Here is a 21861-nt window from a genome sequence, read left to right on the forward strand (position 1 = left end):
AGAAATATCAATGATGAGCGAGAATCATTGATCAGCTGCCTCCTGCACGTCCCCCACTGAGTTTTGAGCCTGCAACCTGTGCATGTTCCCTGACTGGAAATCAAACCATAACCTCCTGGTTCATAGGTCGATGCTCAACCACTGAGCCACGCAGACTGGCAGATTGGACATTATCCATTTCTTTTGTGTTTCTGTGTGAATAGTATTCTTTTTTATGTGTGCATTCTTTAATGCTTTAATATTGGTAATGTTAGATAACAAATTTGGTGCAAAAATAGGAGGAAATGATATGTCATAGTCTTGGCAGTGGCTACACTATCTGGTAATATCCAACCTGAAATATCCAGTGAATCCTATTTGAGGAAATACATTGAACCTGATATGATCTAAACAGGGTTAATTTAATCAGCCATAATAGCATGGTAATAAGGACTCAACTGTGTCTTTTGCAGGAAAAGGAAATTGTACTTAAAAAACAAATTAGTGCCCTAACCGGTTTGGCTCAGTAGATAAAGCGTCGGCCTGTGGACTGGAAGGTCCCAGGTTCGATTCTGGTCAAGGGCATGTACCTTGGTTGCGGGCACATCCCCAGTGGGGGGTGTGCAGGAGGCAGCTGGTTGATGCTTATCTCTCATGGATGTTTCTAACTCTCTATCCCTCTCCCTTTCTCTCTGTAAAAAGTCAATAAAATTATTTAATAAAAAAACAAATTAGTGGCTATATTTCAATCAACCATTTGGATTTTTAAAAACTATTATCGCTATGTCAACAGTAGCGATGTTTATTGAGCACATACTCTGCATTAGGTATTGAACTCATATTAATTTCTCGAAAAACACCTTGAATAGTTCCACTATAATTGTATTTTACAGAAGAATTAAAGTCAGGCACAGGGAGGGTAGTAATTAGCCTGAGGCTCAACAGCAAAAAATGATCAAATAAAGTTGGGATAGAAACTCAGGCTGTTTGGACTCATCCTTAACCACTTCTGTTTGAACTCCTAGATATAAGTGCTTTTCCAGTTTATTTCAATTAGGGAACTCCAATAAAAGAGTATTTACATTATAGGACGGGGTGAACATTTCCACAAGGCAATTCACAAGTAAAATGCAATCCACAGCAGGGAGCTGCAAGCTGCTCTTCCAGAAGTAGGTTTGCTCATATTCCAAAGAATGAAATGACTCAAAGCTAATTTAGAGTTTTGGCTTTGAGAAGATATAGTTGGACTATATTGGGGAATGTAATCCAGAAAGGCAGTTAAGTTACATTTTGATTATTCAAAATTAAACAGAATTATGTACACAAATGCCTGCTTGGAAAGTTCTGTCAACTTTGAGAAGACCCATAATATTTGAATTTGGAAGTTCTAATGGATGCATCCTTTCTCAAGATACCAGCATCATTCTTGAGAATGAAGAATGCTGCCCGGTGGGAGAGCAGTGCAGGGCAGTGGTGCAGAGCCTGGGCGCTGGAGTCAGACTGCCTGGATCTACGCACCCACCACCCGGGCCATCTTGGGCAAAGTTCTTACCCTCCCTTTCTCTTCTGTAAAATGGAATCATACGTCTAGTCCACGTGACTGTTCTGAAGATTGAGAAATGTATATAAAGCACATAACTCCGTGCTTTGCATATGTAATGTTAAATGAATGTTAGCCAGTGTGATGCTAATGAATAGTTATTAGTGGACTTTCACACTCTCTCTAAACATCAGTAATCCTAGTCAGTTTCTACTACCAAAGTGCATCCCTCTAGCAAGTGTCCAACCAGAATCAGTGCTGTATCTGAGGTCCACATGGAGACAGCTCCCTTTCCAGCTTAAGTCTTAGAAACCCTAGAATATATTTCACGCTCTCCCCAACCCCCTTAATAGTAAAATATAAGATGTACGCAAAATTTTTGAAAGTATGTTCTGGCCTGTGGTTTATATTTATGAATGGCTCTTACTCTTCAGGTAAGCTTCTGGACGCTGCCGAGCATTATGAAGCGTTCCATCAATTGACTCAAGGGCGGAGGTGGAAGGATGAGACAGGCCGCTTTCTCAACTTGTTGGCCTGCGAGAGTCTCCTGAGGACGTACAGATTACTCTCCGACAAAATGCTGGAAAATAAAGATTACACACAGGCCATCAGAATTCTAATAAAAGCTTCTGAAATAGCCAAAGAAGGTAAGTGGGAAAGAACACTCACACGGCTTCCTTTAATGGGCAGACGCTGCTTCTCCCAAGAGAGACATAAACATCGTCAAGTGTTTGGGTGATTATTTCCTATGAAATGCAAAGACAAATGCCATCAATATCCTTTCAAATTTCACTGTAAAACAGAGGAGCCTTAGTGCTGACAACAAGAAATCCATTAGTTTCTTGAAAGCTTTATCTCCAAAATTACAACCTTCTGGGAGGAGTGTTGTAAAACAATGAACCCATAATGAGAAAGTACGGTGGTTTGCAAAAGTTAAGTGTGTGTGTGTGTGTGTGTGTGTGTGTGTGTGTGTGTGTGTTTAAGGTCTTATTATTCTCATAATCTGATAGACATTTCATTGTTTGTAAATTCCCCATTGTCAGGTAATAGGGAAGATTTGATAAATATTAGGAGTAACAGGAAAATAGAACTCTAATATATTGTAGACTCTTGCCTGTCACAGTGTGGCCTTTGGGCTGGCAGCATCCGCATCACCAGGAAGCTTGTAAGTAAAGCAGCAACTCGGGGCCCCTCCTGGGACCTCCTGCATCAGAATCTGCAGGTTAGCAAGTTCCCCAGGTGATTCACATTCACATTACAGCAGTAGAAACACCTTTGCAAAAGGGGATCCCTGACATTCTGTATCATTTGCATACATATAAAGTATTTAAAAATTGTGGAGCATACTAGTATGCTCACAAGCTTTTACTTTGTGAAATGCAAGGGTATTTTATTACCATACTAGTGGCCCGGTGCATGAAATTCCTGTACTGTAAGGGGGGGGGTCCCTCAGCCCAGCCTGTGCCCTCTCACAGTCAGGGAGCCGCATGATTGATCACCCCGCAGAAGGAGGCCCCGCCCACACACCACAGCTCGCTGGTCGGTGGCCTGGGCCTCCCTCTGCGGGGTGATCATGGGGCGATGGCTGGGCCCCCAACCAATCGCATCGCACCCCACCTTGGCTGGCCTGGCACCAGTGGGTGTCATAGCGTGGTAGTCTGGATGTTCGTTCTGCTGTTCAGCCATTCGGTCAATTTGCATATTATACTTTTATTATGGGTAGTAATGTATTAATAGAGTAGCCTTTTCATGAAGAAAAAAAGATAAAAATTATGCTCTTGCCCTGAACTTTATTGGCTTGTGGATATATTTTCTCTATTGGAATAGCAGATGGCTTATTTGGAATAAGCAAGACTGATTTTTCTGGGTGTGATTTTAATTTTGTAAGTAGCAAAAGTAAACATCTTAGCTTATTGTCTCTATTATGTATTTTAATGATATTAGTTGGAATACCCATAGGAAAACATCCTCCCCCCCCCCTTTTGAAAGATGTATTTCACTGCATGAACTACTTTTGAATGAATGGTGATCTAGTACCTTCTCCAAAGGGGTAAACCGTGATGTAAATAGTTAGCTCTTAGATCAATTGCAGTAGCTGACTTTAGTTACCTGGAAAGTTACGTGGAATTTCAATGAAAATATCAATTAGGAAAAGGTATTTTGCTTTAGGTTCCCATATGCTAAATTGTAAAGTCGTTCACAAAGAAAGAATGGTTCCCATCAAGAACCTTGAAAATAAAAACAGTATTTTCTTTAAGATAAATGATTATTGATTTAGAGAGCAAAGCCAATATTAATTCAACCCACTCAAACTACACAATATAAATAGTATTTCTCCCTTTGCTAGATGTGTCACTCAACTTTAATAGCGCTGACATTTCCCTCCGTTCTTTCATTGCTTTCACTTTATCTTAACTTTTTCTGAACTAGTAAACAGGAAAAAATTTTATGCTTAAATCCCATTTTAAAACTAATATTTGATGTGATCTAGCTGTTTAAATTAGCTGCCTCAAAATCAGTGGTTCTCAACCTTGGCTGCACATTAGAATCACCTGGGAATCTTTTTAAAATCCTGGGCCTCATCCTCGGGCCCAGAAATCAGGATCTATTACTGCTCAAAATCTATCAACCAGGGTAGATGTTCTTCCTCTCCTCCTCTTTGCTGGGATGCCCTTTACAAAAAAAATAGATGCAAATGATAGTAATACATCAGTGCATGCTGTGGTTAGTGGTTTAACGCAGTTACTCCATTTAACACAGCAAGTCAAATATAACCAACTTTTAATCATTCCAGGGCCACTTCACTTCTCAGCCTCTTCCTTTTGCCGCCCCTCCCCCCCCCCTCTTCCCTAGTCTCATTCCTATCCCATCACTCATATACCTATTCTAGAGGAAAAGTTAGTGCCCAGGTGAATTTTAAGAGTTAAAATTCCAGACTGGATCTACTGGTCCCATCCACTCTGCTGAACGGAAATCTTATAATTCTCTGCAATTGGTGTAATGGCTAGAGAAGAAAAAAATACAGCCACTGGCATTTGCAGTCCTATTTTCTTGCAGTCTTCCAAATGAGACACGCTCCATGAGGGATAATGCACTCGTGAAGTGCTGAGCACGAAAGCAGCACAGAGAATTGCTGGCTCCTGCTGACATCCATCATGGTGGGAACGCAGAGTTCAGAAATCTAAGGATACTTACTTTCTAAAGATCAAAAGTGAGGGTGCACCTGTCAGCATTTGCATTACCCAGGAGTTAGTTAGGTGACACTGAAAGCCAATGACTTCCCAAAGTAGAAGGATAGTATTCTTTTCATGTTTAAGCATCTTGAATGGTTTTTATAAGTATATCATATGTAAATGTTATACTTAGTGTATTAAATGTGAGTAAATTATGTTTATGAGATGGTATGATGTATATATTATTGGACCACATGTTGCATGTTTACACATTCTACTTTTGGAAAAGAGAATTTGATAATTCCTGGAATAAAGCGCATTACACAGAAATAAGAAAGGTTTAATTCCTCACGAAAAGAAGATGAAAAACAAAGAAAAATGACTCTTTCAGTCACTCTCATCCAAGTTTTAATCAATAGCTTTTAAATTGAACCTAATAAAAAATAATTCCTGAATTTGCTAATCATCTGCCCTGTTAGAGACTTAGCTCAATGGCAGTTTTGTGTATGCATGTTTGTGTATGCATCATGTAATGTTGGTTCTCTTAACTGACTATTTGATGTGTGCAGTAGCAGCCATGCTGGACGACTCTAGGTCTTTACACGGTGCACCAGCATAGAAATTATACATGAGTCTCAAAGTGATAATACCGGTCTGTGCATGTCGAGGATAACTCCTCGTGATTATATTACTTATGCACTTTAACATCTGTGATTCAGGTAAATTGTGAAGCAACAGACTTTTTTTTTTTTTTAACAGAAAACAGATTTCAGGGATTGTTGATAAATGTGTATACTTTGCTATAACTGTCTACTGTCTTAAAAGCAAATATTGTTTGTTGTAATGAATAAATTTCTTTAAAGCCACGATAATTTTCTGTATTTTCACTTTAGCAAATGACAAAAAGATGGAAGGGGAAGCTTCCTATTACTTGGGCTTAGCACACTTGGCTGCTGGAGAGCTTGACACAGCATTAGAAGTAAGTTGAACTAAATGTTTAAGTTTTCCCACTTTAAATTTTTGTTTTATTGTATTTTATTTTATTGTATGTTGTTATAAGTCTAACAGATATGGACCTTATAGCAGTGTACATATGTATAGACACTAACATACAATAGCAATATTCTGGAAACACAAAAATTGTTTTTATTGTTTATAAAAGGTAGTACATAGTCAATTACCATTAAATGCTTTAGGATACATGAAAGTTAAATATATAGAATCATGTAACTGTCTATATTCTCATATCACCAAGGACAAGAGAAATGGGTTTAAATGGCAGTAAAAAGTAAGTAATAAAAAAAGTTACTAAAGAACCTGGCGGGTAGCTCAGTTGGTTGGAGCATCATCCAGGTACTCCAAGGTTGAAGGTTCAATCCCCCATCAGGACACATACAAGAAGCAACCAACAAATGCATAACTAAGTGGAACAAATTGGCATTTCTCTCTGTATATACAGGCATCATGCCATGCACTGGATCTGTTCTATAAATTTGCAAGATAACACTAGTGGTGTAGTGTAGGGTGCAGCTATAGGGTTAAGCCTCGGACTGACCTGTTGGCAAAGCCACAAACAAGTCCCAGCTTAGAGGGCACAGTCCTCTTAGCATAATTAGGCTTGGCCTTATGATGCTCCCTAGATCTTATCTGGGAAGCTAATGGGCTGTGGGAGATGTAGCAAGTGCTGCCAAAACAAGTGAAACTCACAAGAACATTGTAACTATGGTGACCACTACCTTGTTTACCTCTGACTATAAAATAAAGGCTCAGCTTGCCTCTGGATCTCTCTCTCTGTGGCCTCAGCCAGGCACAGGAAGATCCGCCTAGACCCAGCTTATTCTCTTTGTCTGTCATTTCTTCATCCTTTCGCCGCCCTCCCTTAGGCTTTTGAACCCTTGACTGAGCTGGCTCGGCCCAGTGTAGGATAGTCTAGTAATGAATGTTATTAGGAAACTAATACACAGAGTGATTAGAAAAGATAATTCACATAAAGTTTTAAGACCACCTGCCTGGTATATAATAAACCTTTGATAATGATTAGCTTTTAATACTTTTACCCTGACCAGTTTCTGGGCATTAGTAGAAGTGAAGGTGGTGACGAGTAGATGCAGTAGTTCTGAAAGACTTGGGAATAGACCAGGGGTGGGCAAACTTTTTGACTCGAGGGCCACAATGGGTTCTTAAACTGGACCGGAGGGCCGGAACAAAAGCATGGATGGAGTGTTTGTGTGAACTAATATAAATTCAAAGTAAACATCATTACATAAAAGGGTACGGTCTTTTTTTTTTAGTTTTATTCATTTCAAACGGGCCGGATCCGGCCCTCGGGCCATAGTTTGCCCACGGCTGGAATAGACTAAATGTGGGAGGCGAGGGACGTAGAGGTGTCCAGATGGACCCTAGGTTCCTGGCTGTGTGGCTGGGTAGATGCCGGGCTCATTCTCTACTAAGGCAGAGAATGCTGAAGGGCACCAGCCTTGGGGGAAATGGAGAGTTCCGTTTTGAATGTTGAATTTGAGTACATTTTAAGATATCCAAGGAGACAGAAGTACATGTGAGTCTGTACACAAAAGGAAATCTAGGTTGGAGATTCTGTATAAACTTCACACTGAAAAATGTGTAACTTTAAGCAAACTAGAGCTGAGGAGTAGAGGAGATTTCCTAGAGTAGGTGAACAGTGATTGATGAAAAAGTCCTAGGGCCAAGCTGGGTGAAGGTGGTACAAAGGGGATTAAGTAAGAGTGTCCATGGAAGTGGGAGGAAAACCAGGAATAGATGATCTGACCGAAGATAAGCCAGGGGAACTCGGCATGTCTAAAAGACTTAAATATGCCAACTCCTTTGCCTCCTATCCCAGGTTTTGGGCTGGAATAAGAGAGCTCCTTGCAGATATTTTCAGTAAGAACTTATCCCCCTCCCGTAGGCAAGTATGTGGGTTAGTTAGGTTAGTTAATGGTTGTTCCCAGCCAGGGCAGAGGCTTTGGGAAACCAGGCAGGCCACACTCCAGGCCTCGGGCTCACTGCTGCACTCACCATACAAGACCAGCCTTTGCAGTTGGGAAGAGTTGGGGGCTGTCTTGGAACCCAGGTCTCATGGCAGAATATTGCTGCCTTTTGGGAACACAGCTGACCCAGAACTGAGGCCTTGCAGGAACCAAGCATAAGATTTGGGTCAGATCCACAGGAGAGCTGCAGGGCCAAAAGTGGGTTTGTTGTCAGGTCTGGACACAGGACGCCAAGAGCAAAGTCGAGAAGGAGCCACCAAGGATTGGGAAGTTGGGCTGGGGTCTGGCTGGGTGGAGAATGGACACTGAGCAGTAGTGGATTTGGGGGGTGGAGGTCTCCCAGCTCAGGCTGGTGGCAGAGAGCAGCCGGCTTCTGTGGTTGGACTCATATAAAATAGGTTCCCACAAAACCTGACATCTTGCTTGGATCTCAGGCTGAAGGCCATGTCTTTTCATCCTCTCTAGTATCTGACTTCAGCCACTTTCCCCTGCTTCCTTTCAGGGATAACAGGGCATGCTTCAGACTACCATTTGATTCCCCTCTCTCTTTTTGCTTCTGGACCTGGGAGCTCCTCATGTTACATAAACGATCTATTATTATTTATTGGCAAACTACCGCGTGTCTTTCCAACTGCAGTCTCTCTCCTCCCGACAGCATTGCTTCTGGTTTACAAGATATCTGTTAGCAACTCACAACATATTTTACTTGTTTAGTGAATATATTGTGGGGGGAAAAATCACATGATCAGTTCATAAATAGGATTGATTACTTGATTGATTGATTAGATATCTGTCCAGTTATCTAATGATAAAGTAAAAATTCAACATAAAAAAATTTTTTTTGAAATCTTCTTTTATCCTACGCTCCGCTCCCTCCCTGTGCAGTATTACCAACACCATTGATAGCATTTCTGTCCGGTGTGGCTGTGAAGGGGGCCAGAATGCTAAGAAACCAGCTTTGTGTTGCTGGAGCCACCCTGATAGCTGGTGGTTTGATCTAGCACTTCTTTCCCTCTTCTTATTCAGTCTAGCTTTAGTGTTCCTCAATGCCATATACTGTTTTTATTTTCTCCACCTGTAATTTAAGTTTTGAATTTAGAACATTTTCACATATTCAGTATCTTGCCTCTAGATTCAGTCTCCACCTCTCACAGATGTCTCCCTTCCAATAATGTTGTTCATCTGCTTAAAAACTTTTACATGATTTTTCTGAGAAACTGGGCTTAGAGAAACCTGTCATAAGGAAATATTTCTAATTGAAGGTTCTGATGATCATAAACAGATGAGATTTTGAAAATTTTCTAATTTATCTTAACTTAAAGGCTTTAATTTATTGACATATGATTAATACATGTAATATGAGAATATGTTGGCAAGCATATGAATACAGTCTGGCTGATAAAAAGTTCTTTTCTCAGTGACAGAATAGAGCCAACCTAAAAACAAATAGTGGATTTCTTTAGGGCTGAAGTACCTATAGTAATGAGGAAAAGGTATTTGGTGAAGGGAAAGGACAGTTACTCTAATAAACCTGTGCATGAGGTCATGGAGACCCTGACATTTAAAGAGGAGAATGTTACCTGCATATATCAGGTGCTGAGAAAAGAAATAGTCATCCCCTTTGGCCATCATCAATTTAGATCTATAAATGCTCCATGTAGAGTAAATTCTGAATTTTAGAAGGTAAATCTTATGAAGTTCTAAGGTTTTAGAGAGAAAAACTTAGGGGTGGGCAAATGTAGGTTAATAATAAATAATGCAGTAATTAATATGGGAATAATAATACAAGAATAAACTGTGTTTCACATACTCACAGCTGTAAACCTGCTTTTTCCCACCCCTTTATTTTATTTAAAATCACATTTAAGGCCTTGTGCAAAGTTGGACCAGCTTTCACAGTCAAATATTGCAACCATGAAATTATTTTAAGAAAAAGGAAGGTCCTCCCTTAGCACTTTGTTTTTATACATGAATTTTCTTCCCTCTAATCCTTTATTCCACTTAAAAATTTTGGGAACACCACCTTTAAATTTACTCATTTAGTATGTTCAGTGAATTATTTGCTTCCTGTTATTTAGCAATAATGCAGCCTACCAAAAAATTATACTATGAAAGCAAAATTCATCGTATTGATATTTCATTCATTTCATCATATGTACTATGATTTAATTTTTCCATATACAAAACAGCAGCTCTCTTTTTGCATACGTTAGCATCTTTATAATAGCTTAGAATGCTTCTAACATTGGTGTTAGTGTACGTACAAGGTTACCCTAAGTCCGTAGCCTCAGCAGCAGCAGCATTTTATGGCAAAATTATCTTATTAACATATCAGAACAAATATAGGATGTCCCAAAAAAATGTATATATACACTTTGAATAATTATAAAGGCAGTGTTTATTAACATACATTTCAGTTTCAAAATTGAGCTATTGGCCATTAAAGTGTGCATACATTTTGGGGGACATACCCTGTAGTTAGACTATTTAATTCCAGTAAGTCATGGATTGTTCATAAAGTATATGGATCATATTTGTAAAATGATATATTCTTGGGGTCTCACTAAGTAAATGTAATTAAATGTTATTTATTTTTTCAACTCAATAGATGTAAACAAAGATAAAACCATTTTATATGAGGGCATCTCTAACAAAGAATGATTTGTTTGTAATGTTTAGCTAACAGAAAGTAGGTGGGGGGAATGATCCTTGTAGCTATTCCCATTTAGTTCCTTTCTCTATTTAGAATGTTACCTTCTCCCTTAAAAGTCACTCCATTCTTGATATTGGTGGACTCTTTATTAAAATGACTAGAGGCCCGGTGCACAGATTCATGCACAATGAAAGGAAATTAATTAGAAGGTGGCCAGCAGGGCGGGACTGGGCAAGACGGGCTGGACACACCCTGGAGCCAACCTCCCACAGTCCCTCCCCAGCAGGCTGTACCTGGGGCAGCACTGGGTCTCAAAGGGCATCTGTGGAGTGAGCAGGGTCTCTCGAGCAGGTGGGGTCCCTTGGCCTGGCCTGTGGGGATTGGGCCGAAACTGACATCCCCCAAGGGGTCCTGGAGTATGAGAGGGCATTCTGCAAAGTTGCTGTCGCTCGGCTGCTCCTGCATTGAGCATCTGCCCCCTGCTGGTCAGTGCGTGTCATATCTACTGGCCAGTCAGCTGGTCACTTGGCTTTTTATATATAAAGATAATCTAGCTGACATGCAGATGCTTTGGTAGATTCCACAGTAATGTTCATAAAACAAGTTTTCCTTTTGGCCCCTTTTATAAGCAGAGACTTTTATCTACCGCGGACGCCATTATGCAAATAGAATAAATTGGTATTTCATATTTAAAGAAAAGAAATCCAGCACACTGAAAGAAAAGCGATTTGAATTTCTACTTCCTTGTCTTCAAAGAACAGTAAAAGAGATACATTCTTGACTCAAGGCAACATTAATTTTTTTAAATCCTCACTTCCATTTAAATTTTTTTTCAATTTGTCATTCTCTAGGATATTCTGAAGCCTGTATGTTTCTTCATGCCACTCCCTAAACGCCAAAGTTTCTCGTTTATTCCACTCACATATTAACCACTCCTCTCCCTTCCCTCTCTCCTTCTGCCTTCTCTTCTCTCTCAGGTAAAGAAATTGTGGCTCTTTTCAGCAGGCCGTTTGTATCCTTACATCCCTATTCTCCCCCCAAATTTATAACTCACTTAAAAAACAGGATTTATGGCCCTAACTGGTTTGGCTCAGTGGATAGAGTGTCGGCCTGCGGACTGAAAGGTCCCAGGTTCAATTCCAGTCAAGGGCATGTACCTTGGTTGCCGGCACATCCCCAGTAGGGGGTGTGCAGGAGGCAGCTGATCCATGTTTCTAACTCTCTATCTTTCTCCCTTCCTCTCTGTAAAAAATCAATAAAATATATTTTTTTAAAAATAGGATTTAGTCAAAAAAGGAATTTGAGTTATTTACTTATTTAAAGATCAGAACTATTCACTTCTCATGCAATAGAAGCTGTCTTTACTTGCCAATTAGAAACCAGTACCTAAAATTGACCCTTCTGCTCCTGTTTAATGGCCTCAGTGTCTGAGGGGGGCTCCGATGCGGGCACAGAGGAAACGGTGGACTCCTTCTCCCTGAAGACCGCTGGTTACCATTGCCCCAAACATGCAGACAGTCCTGCCTGCGGCCAGCTTGCCTCCTGTGCTGTGCAGTTCATCCCCCGCTTCCGGCGCAGGTTAGAGGGCTCTCCACTCCACTGGAGACGATTCAGGTGTAAGCTTGGGGTCGCAGCAGTCATTTTCCACTTCACCCCAGAGTATTCATCTGCCTCATTCTTGTGTCCTATGACCCACTCAGGCGGTCTCCTCCAGAATCTAAAAGGAGCAGCTGTTACAGACCCATTTACCCCAATTGTTGCCACACCAACCTCTTTCCTTTAGCATCATACTCCATCCACACACCCTCCCACCAGTGCACAATTAGCACTTACTTCCTTTTCATTCCAAACATTTGCTAACTAGAGAAATGTTCAAAATATCCGTTATCTGACAAGCAAAAGAAAGATGATAGGATTAGAAAACACACCCATATAAGAAGAAAATAGTAATATTTCCTAATTTTAAAAAATTGATTTATTTCCAAACTGCATAAAGTTACATTACTCAAAATTATAAAGCAATCATCTAAGGCATGGGATAAGCATGAATTCCATATCTGATATTATTTAATACATTTTTGAACAAGTAGACTTACTTGGAAAATAACATTTTAGGTAGTTCATAAAAATGTGTTTTAATAATTTGGTGATTATTAAAATGTAAAATGTCTTACTAATAATTTGCTACTACTGTCTTTATATTTAAAGTCATGACCTTTCTAAAATATTAAAACAGATAACCTCCAGTAATAACTAGATATATGTTTCTGGAGCAAAAATTGTTTGTAGACTAGAATATTAGTAAATTGAATGTGGTGTATTTTAAAATTTCCTCATTAATTGAGTTTAGTTTTCGTTATACCTTTTTCTTCTGTTTAATTTTTCTAATTCTTCTCTTTTCAGTGTTACAGATTAGAAAAATAGCAAGCGTAGGGATTTTTCTTTTGAAATGATGAATACTTAATGGTATCTGTCATATAAATTATAATACTTGTCATTTAAATGATAAAAAATTACAGAAAAAGAAAAAACTCAAGAAAAATGAAAATATGTCCTTTTAAAATAGTAATATGTAATGTAAAAACTTGTAAGATATATACAGACTTTAATGGAAATAAAGAGATATTTGATGTCAGGAAAGAAAGGGGTCCATGGCCTAAATTAATATAAACACTGATATTCTAGTAGTAAGATGTATTGATTCTTTGACATGTGAAAACTGGTTTTGATCCCTTTGAGACCTAGAATAGCACTTTAACCAAAACTTCATGATTATTATTATTCATTATAAAAAGTGCTGCTGGAGTAGCTGTTTACAAAGCTGCTGACATTTTATTTCCAGTCATTCACATTTTTAGAAATAGTGCAAAAAATTCCCAATACTAATTTTGAGAGAAAATAAAGAAAAGGATAGTTACTTTTATTTGGTTCATCCTAAAAGGATAAACTTCAACACGCTGAAAATTAAGTACCTAATCAACTACACGGAATAGTAGTGACATATGGAACATAATGTATGTACACTCCTTAAAGTTCAAGGCCTCGCACAAGAAAATGTTCTCCGGAGCAATAAAGCGACCTGCATAGTTCATCAGAAGACTAATTGTGTGACAGACCTAGAGGCAGTGGCTCAGCTGTTAGTGCACGTATATAGAGGCTGCAAAAAAAGAAGAGGCATCGCACCTGCAAGAACCTGGAGATGATTATAAGACTCACATGTTAAACAGCAATAGTATGTGGATCCTACTTTGTCCTTCCAGATTGAGCCAAATTATATTTTCCTCTACCACACAATAGGGGTCACTTCAGAAAGAAAAATGTAATTCAACATCTTAAAAATATCCAAAATATTCTCAAATGTATTTGCTGTGTAGACAATTACTTGATCTTCAGTGAACAGCTATATGGATATTAGAGCTTATCCTATATAATAAAAGCCTAATATGCTAAGTGTCCAGTCATCTGGTCGGCCATTCAACCAATCAACATGTAATATGCTAATGATATGCTAAGGCTGCTCAATTGCTTGCTATGACGTGCACTGACCACCAGGGGGAAGATGCTCCAACCTGTAGGTGAGCTTGGTGCTAGGGTCCAGTCAATTGGGACTGAGTGAGATGTGCTGGACACACCCTGGAGCCCTCCTACTGTCCCTCTCCAGCTGGCCAACCTCCCACATCCCTCCCCTGCCCTGATCATGCACCAATGGGGTCCCTCGGCCTGGCCTGCACCCTCTCACAATCCAGGACCACTCAGGAGATATCAGAGAGCCGGTTTTGGCCTGATCCCACAGGCTAGGCACAGGAACCCCACTGGTGCACAAATTTGTGCACCGGGCCTCTAGTTCAGTATAATTAGTGTTCAATAAAAATAACATATAATAGACTTTAAAATAACATTAATGCTACACTCCTAGTATTCAATTGTGTATTTAGAGCACTATTTTACCCAATAATTTCAGTTTCACTTAATAAACATAAAATTTTAGTCAATAACTAATAAACTAAACTTGCTCTATATTAAATCTGCATTTGTCCTATGAATGTCCTCTATACACCCTCCTTTTCCCCTAAATGATAATGACGGTGGCCATGATAGAGAAAGAGAAGGAAGGTGACAAAGAAACCAAACAACCCACAAAATGATATTCAGCTCCTGAATAATCAAGAGTTGTTAAATGTAGGTAACAGTTTTTATTTGTGAGTATTTTAAAGGAGAACATTAATATTCTTTTATATAAAAGCATAATTTAGAGGTATGGAAGGTTAGGAAGGATGTGAGACAACAGGAAGTGCAGTTAGAGGTGGAAGCTGGTGTAGAAAGTGAAGGGATGGGTGAGATTCAGGATGATTAACCTATGGAGGGCCAGTCCCACACTGCAGAGAAACTCTGTAGCAACACATCAGAGAGGGGAAAGGGAGCAGAGTGGGGAGGAAGGATGAAGGAGACAGATTTATTAAAAACAACTGATAAAAACTTACTGACCAATGATTAACGTGTATCTTGCTCTAAAGAGTGTGAGTAACTCAATCCATGTGTTAGAGTTTCAAAGTAAATAACAGTATAACTTACAAAATCTTTTTCATTGTAGTCTTAACGTGTTTTTATAGTTCGTACTTAAAAACAATATTCAAATTTTTTTTGCAAAGCTTATAAGGCGTTCTTTGAGTTTCTGTAAAAGCGTGGGCCATGAGAGGTGAAGTTTTGGACTCTTAGACTAACAACCGTGGTGTCTTGGTTTGGTTTTCTCCAGTAGCAGACTTCGAGATGTGGCTTTGAGTGCAAGTAGTTTATCTGGGAGGGGTTCCACCGGAGAGTTACTACTGTGGGAAAATGGAACTCAGTCCTGCTGGACACTGAGAGCCAGTGTAGAAACCAGCCAGTTACCCCAGTGAAGGGACAAGGGAGCTGGGGTATTTGCCCACCAGTTCCCATCCTTCATCGGTTGAGAGCTGCTTCCAGGGACACTCATTCTCCAGCAATTCTAGCGTACCATGAGCCCAGCCGTTGGGCGGACAGCAGCCTTTGGCTGGCTGTGGTCTTCCCTCTAACCTTGGATTTATAAGCCTCCCACCACCACTACTTCTCACCCCAGTCAATCTCTAGGAAAGGTTCCCTAAACAAGCTAAGCCAATCAGGTTGCTTGCCTGGTAATTTTGTCTTTTCAAATCAGAGCCAGTCCTCTTTGGTGAGAAGGTTGGCCTGGAGCCTCCAGAGCCATGAAGGACTGTGGGAAAATAAAGCTTACACCCAGAAACCGAGATGAGAAATGGAGAGAGCAATTCCTAGTGGCATTGAGTCCCTAGTTTACCCTTTTGCCTAAATTAGATTGGGGTGGTCTTTGTCCAGTGAAATCAACGGAGCCCTCACTGATAGAGAATCATCACCAGGAGCAACAAGCAACCAATGTGTCTTCGTGTGCTATGTGCCTAGAACAGTACCAACTTTATCATTTACATGTTTCATCCCATTAATACTCACAAGAACCCTAAGAGACAGATATGATTAGTATTTTCTACTTACCCTCACTCCCATTTCACAGATGAAGACCGAGACTTAGATTAAGTAACCCATCTCTTCTTGCTCCCAATGCAAATTTACTCTCTGCCAGAAACAATTAGGAAATGCAAGGGAACATGCATAAACAGTACTGTTAGTTTGATTTTAAGTTGAAAAATCTGGTAGGGCAGAATGCTTATATTTTTTGGGTAAAATGAAGTAGAGGAAGGGAAATAGGGTCCTTCCCGTAGATTTCAATTCTCTGTTACCGACTTAAACATTATCATGGGTTAATAGAGTGGTTAAGAACATGGCCCCTGGTTTCTAATCCTGTGACCTTGTGTGCCTGGGTTTACTTAATCTCGCTTGTGCCTTGGTTTCCTTATTGACAGCATAAGGATTATACTAGTACCTAATTTATGGGTAATTTTGAGGATTAAATGGATTAATATGAAGAAAGTATTTGGAACTATATCTGGCATACTCTACTGTCTCAATAAATACTGGTGAATATTATAGAACAGTAAAAGTATAATTTGCTTATGGGTTATGTTATTCCTGCTACCACTACTGTCTTACCAGATCAGAGACAAATCTCGTAGGATCCTGCTTTGTAAAATGAAGATGCTATTTATTAATATAGCATGTTGATAAAAATTCCAATAGAACAGTAAAGAGATAATGGTTTATTGGTCCTTATTATTGTACTGCAAATGATTTAACTATACATTTCCCCTAAATTTAATTAAACATATTCATTTTCCCTATGAGCTTATATTAGCTTACAGCAGAGTGACTATTTATTATGTTCATTTTATATGTTTATAATATCATAGATATTACAAAAATAAACATTTCCTTTTGAAATATTATGTAAATGAACATTAATATTTGTTACAATGTTGCAAAGCCAAAATTACTTTTTAATTGTTTATTTTAATAGATTACATGGGAATGGAAAAGTACTACCCAGGCAAATCACTATGATCTTCAAATTAATTTTGAAAGTACCAGAAAAGACCACCAAATTGGGAGTCAGACATCCTAGGTTCCAGTTCTGGTTCTGGTTTTGTCACCAAGTTCTTTGGCCTGGATAAGTCATTAAGCTTTGTTCAGCTTCCTCAACGACATTGTGGCAGGACACAATTGTTGTAATATTGGTCAACAGTAGGGCAGGTGGTACCAAAAGGAGCTAGAACTTGAGCCCGTCTATGTGGTGGTATTGTTAGGCACCATCTTGGCACTGAGGTGGGAGGGGCCAGATAAGAGTGCTGCCTCTGAAATCAGGCGACCTGGGTTCATGTCCTTATGACTTGTATGACCTTGGCCTAGCAGCTTCATCTTTATGTACCTGTTTCCTTACCTTTAAAAAGAGATAAGAATAAATATTAATGCCTACTCATGGGATGTTGGGAAAATTAAAATAGTTGATGGGTAGTCTTAAGAATAATCTGTGACTTATTTATTCAGCACATAGTTTTGGAGCACCGATTACCAAGCCCTCTCCTAGACACTTGACTTATCAGCAATAGCAAACCAGAGATCTCTGTTGTCCTGAAGGTTCCATCCCATTTGAAAAAGATGATAATGAAAATTAAATGTAATAAACAAGTGAATGAGATAGTATGTTAGATAATAATAAGCACTATAGAAAAAAAAGAAAATACAACAGAGGAATGCTTCAGGAGTATCAAAGCAAGTGGTGGGGTGAGGATTTTAAATAGGTGATCAGAGAAGGTCTGGTTGAGAATTTGACATTTGAGAAAAGACTGGAAGCAGATGAGAGAGTTAGCCAGGCAGATGTGTGAGGGACGCACGTTCCAAGCAGAGGCCATAGTCAGGGCCAAAGCCCAATGGCAGCAGTGTCCCCGGGAAGCTTGGGGCCAGCAAGACTGAGGAAGAGCAAAGGAGAGTGGAGCAGGAGGAGTCAGAGTCAAAGAGGGAAGGGGTGGTGGCCTAAACCGGTTTGGCTCAGTGGATAAAGCATTGGCCTGCAGACTGAAAGGTTCCAGGTTTGATTCCAGTCAAGTGCATATACCTTGGTTGTGGGCACATCCCCAGTAGGAGGTGTGCAGGAGGCAGCTGATCAATGTTTCTCTCTCATCGATGTTTCCAAATCTTTATCCCTCTCCCTTCCTCTCTGTAAAAATATCAATAAAAATATATTTTTTTAAAAAAAAGGAGAGAAGGGGTGGGATCCTGGAAGCCTTGCTGGCCATTGTGAAGCCAGGCGTTTTCTCCTGAGTGGAAATGGGGTCATTGTAGGCAGATGAATGTCAGAATAAATACTCAGTATTGACTATTATAATTAGGCCACGGACTGAAAAAATAGCAACTGGTAATAGGCAAAGCTGTATCTGGGCAAACATGAAGTTAACATCTAGACTGGCAGATGTCAGTGTGCAGTAGGCGCTCCTGTGGATGTTTAGAGGCTGGCTTCCAGGAACTGTGAAGCATTACACTGTGAGTGAAGGTCTAGGTCAGCATAGACATGCTTGCTGTAATCCAGCAGCAGGAGTCACAAACCAATAAGCCCAGTTCAGGTTCTTTCTCCTCCTCCAACTCTAGGGCTGTGTGTTCTGGAGCAAGTCACTCAACCTCTCTGCACTTCATTTTTCTCATTTGTACAGTGGAAATATTGTGAAGATTAAATGCACCATAAATGTAAACACTTGCACATGTGGATTTTGCTCAATACATGGTAGTAACCACCATAGGCAAGTGACAAGCACAAAGCCACAGGCTGGAGATCAGGAGTAGGACTCCTAATGTGAGCATATTGATGGCAGCAAGGTAGGTCTCCAGACTTTCAATAAGTAGGGATCAGATCAGGTATCAAGACAGAGATTCAATCAAGAAGAACAAGACTGGGACACAGCTCATGAGAACAGGGCTAGGACACATGGTGGGGGCTTGGTCTAAGCAGACATGGTAAGAGCCAGGTCACCACAACAGAGGTTGAGATCAGAATATAATCTACGCACACTGATGTGATACCAAGCTTCTACCCTGGCACGTCGGGGACAGACATGGTCCTGGGGACCGGAGCAGGGCAACACTGCTCAATGAAGGGACCCCGGCTGGGAGGATGGCTGAGCTTAGGAAACAGGGCCACTAGCAAGGGATTCCAGATATGATCTCCACCAGTCCTTTGGGCTCTATAATCTCCATTTCTAAGTATTGGTAATAATTTGAAAACGCCAAAGATAATTTCCTACTTTATGCTATCAAACCTAAAGCTTACTATAAGAACGGTAGCAGCAATTTGTTTTGCCTTTTTATTTTCAGCTCATATGTTATTTCAGAGCTGATCAAAGGCATTGGTTGCAAAGTAGAGAATAAATCACACTTCTAAATAAACCACTAAAGAGTGTTAAATTGATTTAAGTGATTTTAGGAATATTAATATTTAAAACATCTGTGTCCCAAGTCTCTTTATGACTACCTATAGCAATAATAACTACCATTTCATTCTACCATTCTTCATTTTATAATATTACATAGTAAACTGTGGGAAAACATTATTTTTTAGCCCCAGAACAGAAGTATAAGATTTCAGTTGTTTATTTAGGTTCAAATATCTTGAATTTTATTCAGTCAATAAAAGTATACTCGATTAATGCCTTCATTTTATCCTTTGCCTAGGTTGAGGTGAATAGAGTGCAGTGTCTGCTTTTTATTATTTAAAAAACTTTGCCTTTCAGTCACATTTCTTTGCATTAAATTTGATTTTAAGCTGCATGTATTTCTGGATTAGTCCCAGTCTGGAGAAATTTTCTAGCTTCACAATTTTGCATCTGTGGCTTATCTTCAAATATTCTTAAAATCGCATATAAGAATCTCCTAGATTTTTATTAACACACGGGGGAGGAAAAGGAAGTCTCAGTGTTCAGTGGAGTACCAACGAATGTCTCTCAGTGGGAGGGTCTGGGCACCGAGGGTTCCACGCATCCACTTTGGTGTCAGAGGCACCCAGGCTGCCCGGTTGGACAGCCAGCTGTGTGCGTGGTGAAAGCGAGCAGACATCTGGATCCCAGTGCACGCGTTCCAAGGCATTTCGGAACTGCTCACGCATTCATCCTTACCCAAGTCCGCAGCCTTGCCCGGGGCTTGCTCCTCAGTGTCCTCTCCTCCTCAGCCTGTCCCCATCTTTTTCCGCACTTCAGCAACCTCCCTTTTCCTTTCCAAGCTGCCTCCATCTGCTCATGTGTCAGCATGGCCCTCCTGCCACACGGCTCACTGAGGAATCCGTGCCGTGCCTGTCACCGCTCAGCGCTCTGTGCCACACTGGCTTGTTTTGTCAATAACCATTTATTTGTTGCTGGAACGGTAGCAGCCATTACATCTGACCTCCCTGTTTCATCAATTATGGATAGATTATTGGATGTGAACATCTGCAAAAGCTTGCTGTTGGACTCACCTCCTGCCTAGGATTAGATAAAGTACTAAACTGTTGTTTATTGTCAGGCCAAAACTCTACTGGGAAGGCAGGGAATTCCAAGAGTGGCAGAGCCCCATCAGAAGTATCAGAAATTGTTTCATATTGCCACCGTTTCCCCGAAGATTCCAGCCACTCATTATTCACACGTATTACTAGCTGGTATAACCTACTTGATAAAAGCTCTTGGCAGGCGTCACATTTCCACTCATTGTCTCATCTGTCAGAATGGAAATGACTCATAACTTGCTTTCTTGTCTCTTTTATCACGGTGAAAGGGTGATAGACAAAGCTGCCTCTGCATGCAAGCATTCGGGGAAGATTCAAGAAATGTGTTCGTATAGCCCGATAGGAAATCCTTACATCATGGATCTAAATCAGGGTTTACCGAGTTTACCAGAATAATGGCTTGTGGTGGAAAGGTTATCAAATTGTGCAGAGAGAATATGCTCCAAATGTTTTTCAGGGCTCTCATGGATTTCTGAGAAGGGGAAAGAAAATGGAATTTTATGGAAGCCTGCCTTAAATGAGGGAGAAATCTAGTAAAAGGGATTATGAGTAGAAGCTGGCTCTCCTGCCAAGGGAAAGACGAATCTCCTAGTGGTAATTGGTTCATGAAGAAATAGAAAAATATTCACAGTATTAGTGTTTATTAAAACCATCTAGGAAGTCACTCCCTGATAGAAACCACTCATTGGTTTGGTCCCATAGAGCCATAAACCATGTTGTTCAGAGGTCAAGTGGAAGAAGGCTGCTACGGTGGCCACTTTGCGGAAGGCTGAGGAACTCGGCTTGTCACCACGCTAGTGACTTTTCACGGTTTACTTCTCTGTCTTAACTCCTTACTTATCAAAGTAGAAACTACATTAGTCTTTCATCATTCTAGATGAAAACAAAGAGAAAAAGATATTTTGTATTCCCTCCACAGATTGGAAGAATTATTCCTCAAGATACCATGGCTACTTAACATGATTTCAGCCTCTGATCTTCCTGTGCTCACTGAGCATGAGGCCACATGCACTCATAATGGGGAAACACATTCATTAGAGAATGCGACTAGATGAAACAAGCACACATTTACATAGGGGCTCTATGTTATTTTGAAAAATCATTTAAATCCTCCTTTGGGAATCTGGCTTGTTTTCTGGTACTTGAACTCTCCAGAACTGGCTATTAACTGAAAATTTTCATATAGTTTCCATTTACCATAGTTATAAAGTTATTTTTTAATAAAGGGAGATGTAATGTAAAACATTATGAAATATGATATAAATATATAATAAGGTGTAATATATTATGTAAATATATTAATATCTATAATAATAAAAGTGTAATATGCTAATTAGACCGAACGTCCTTCTGGAGTCCTTCCAGAGGACCTTCTGGACAAAGCCAGGCTGCAAGGGAAACCTGGGTCCTGGGTGCCTGCCAGCAGCTGGAGGGAAGCCCGGGTCCTGGATGCCTGCCAGCGGCTGGAGGGAAGCCCGGGTCCCGCGTGCCAGAGGGAAGCTGGTGCCGGCAGCCGGGGGAAGGAAGACCTACTCTTGCACAAATTTTGTGCATCACGCCTCTAT

At 40.1% G+C, this 21861-nt stretch overlaps 1 protein-coding gene across 1 annotated transcript in view; it reads left to right on the forward strand.

The window, feature by feature from the left end:
* TTC29 (tetratricopeptide repeat domain 29) overlaps positions 1-21861 on the forward strand; it is a 152320-nt gene that overhangs the window by 56583 nt on the left and 73876 nt on the right. The window contains exons 7-8 of the mRNA XM_081090701.1: positions 1954-2166; positions 5586-5671. Coding sequence (XP_080946827.1) covers positions 1954-2166; positions 5586-5671 — 299 coding nt within the window. The remainder of the gene's footprint in view (positions 1-1953; positions 2167-5585; positions 5672-21861) is intronic.

The sequence above is a fragment of the Myotis nattereri genome (genome assembly GCF_964212035.1).
Source record: "Myotis nattereri genome assembly, chromosome: 5".
Classification (NCBI taxonomy): Eukaryota; Metazoa; Chordata; class Mammalia; order Chiroptera; family Vespertilionidae; genus Myotis; species Myotis nattereri.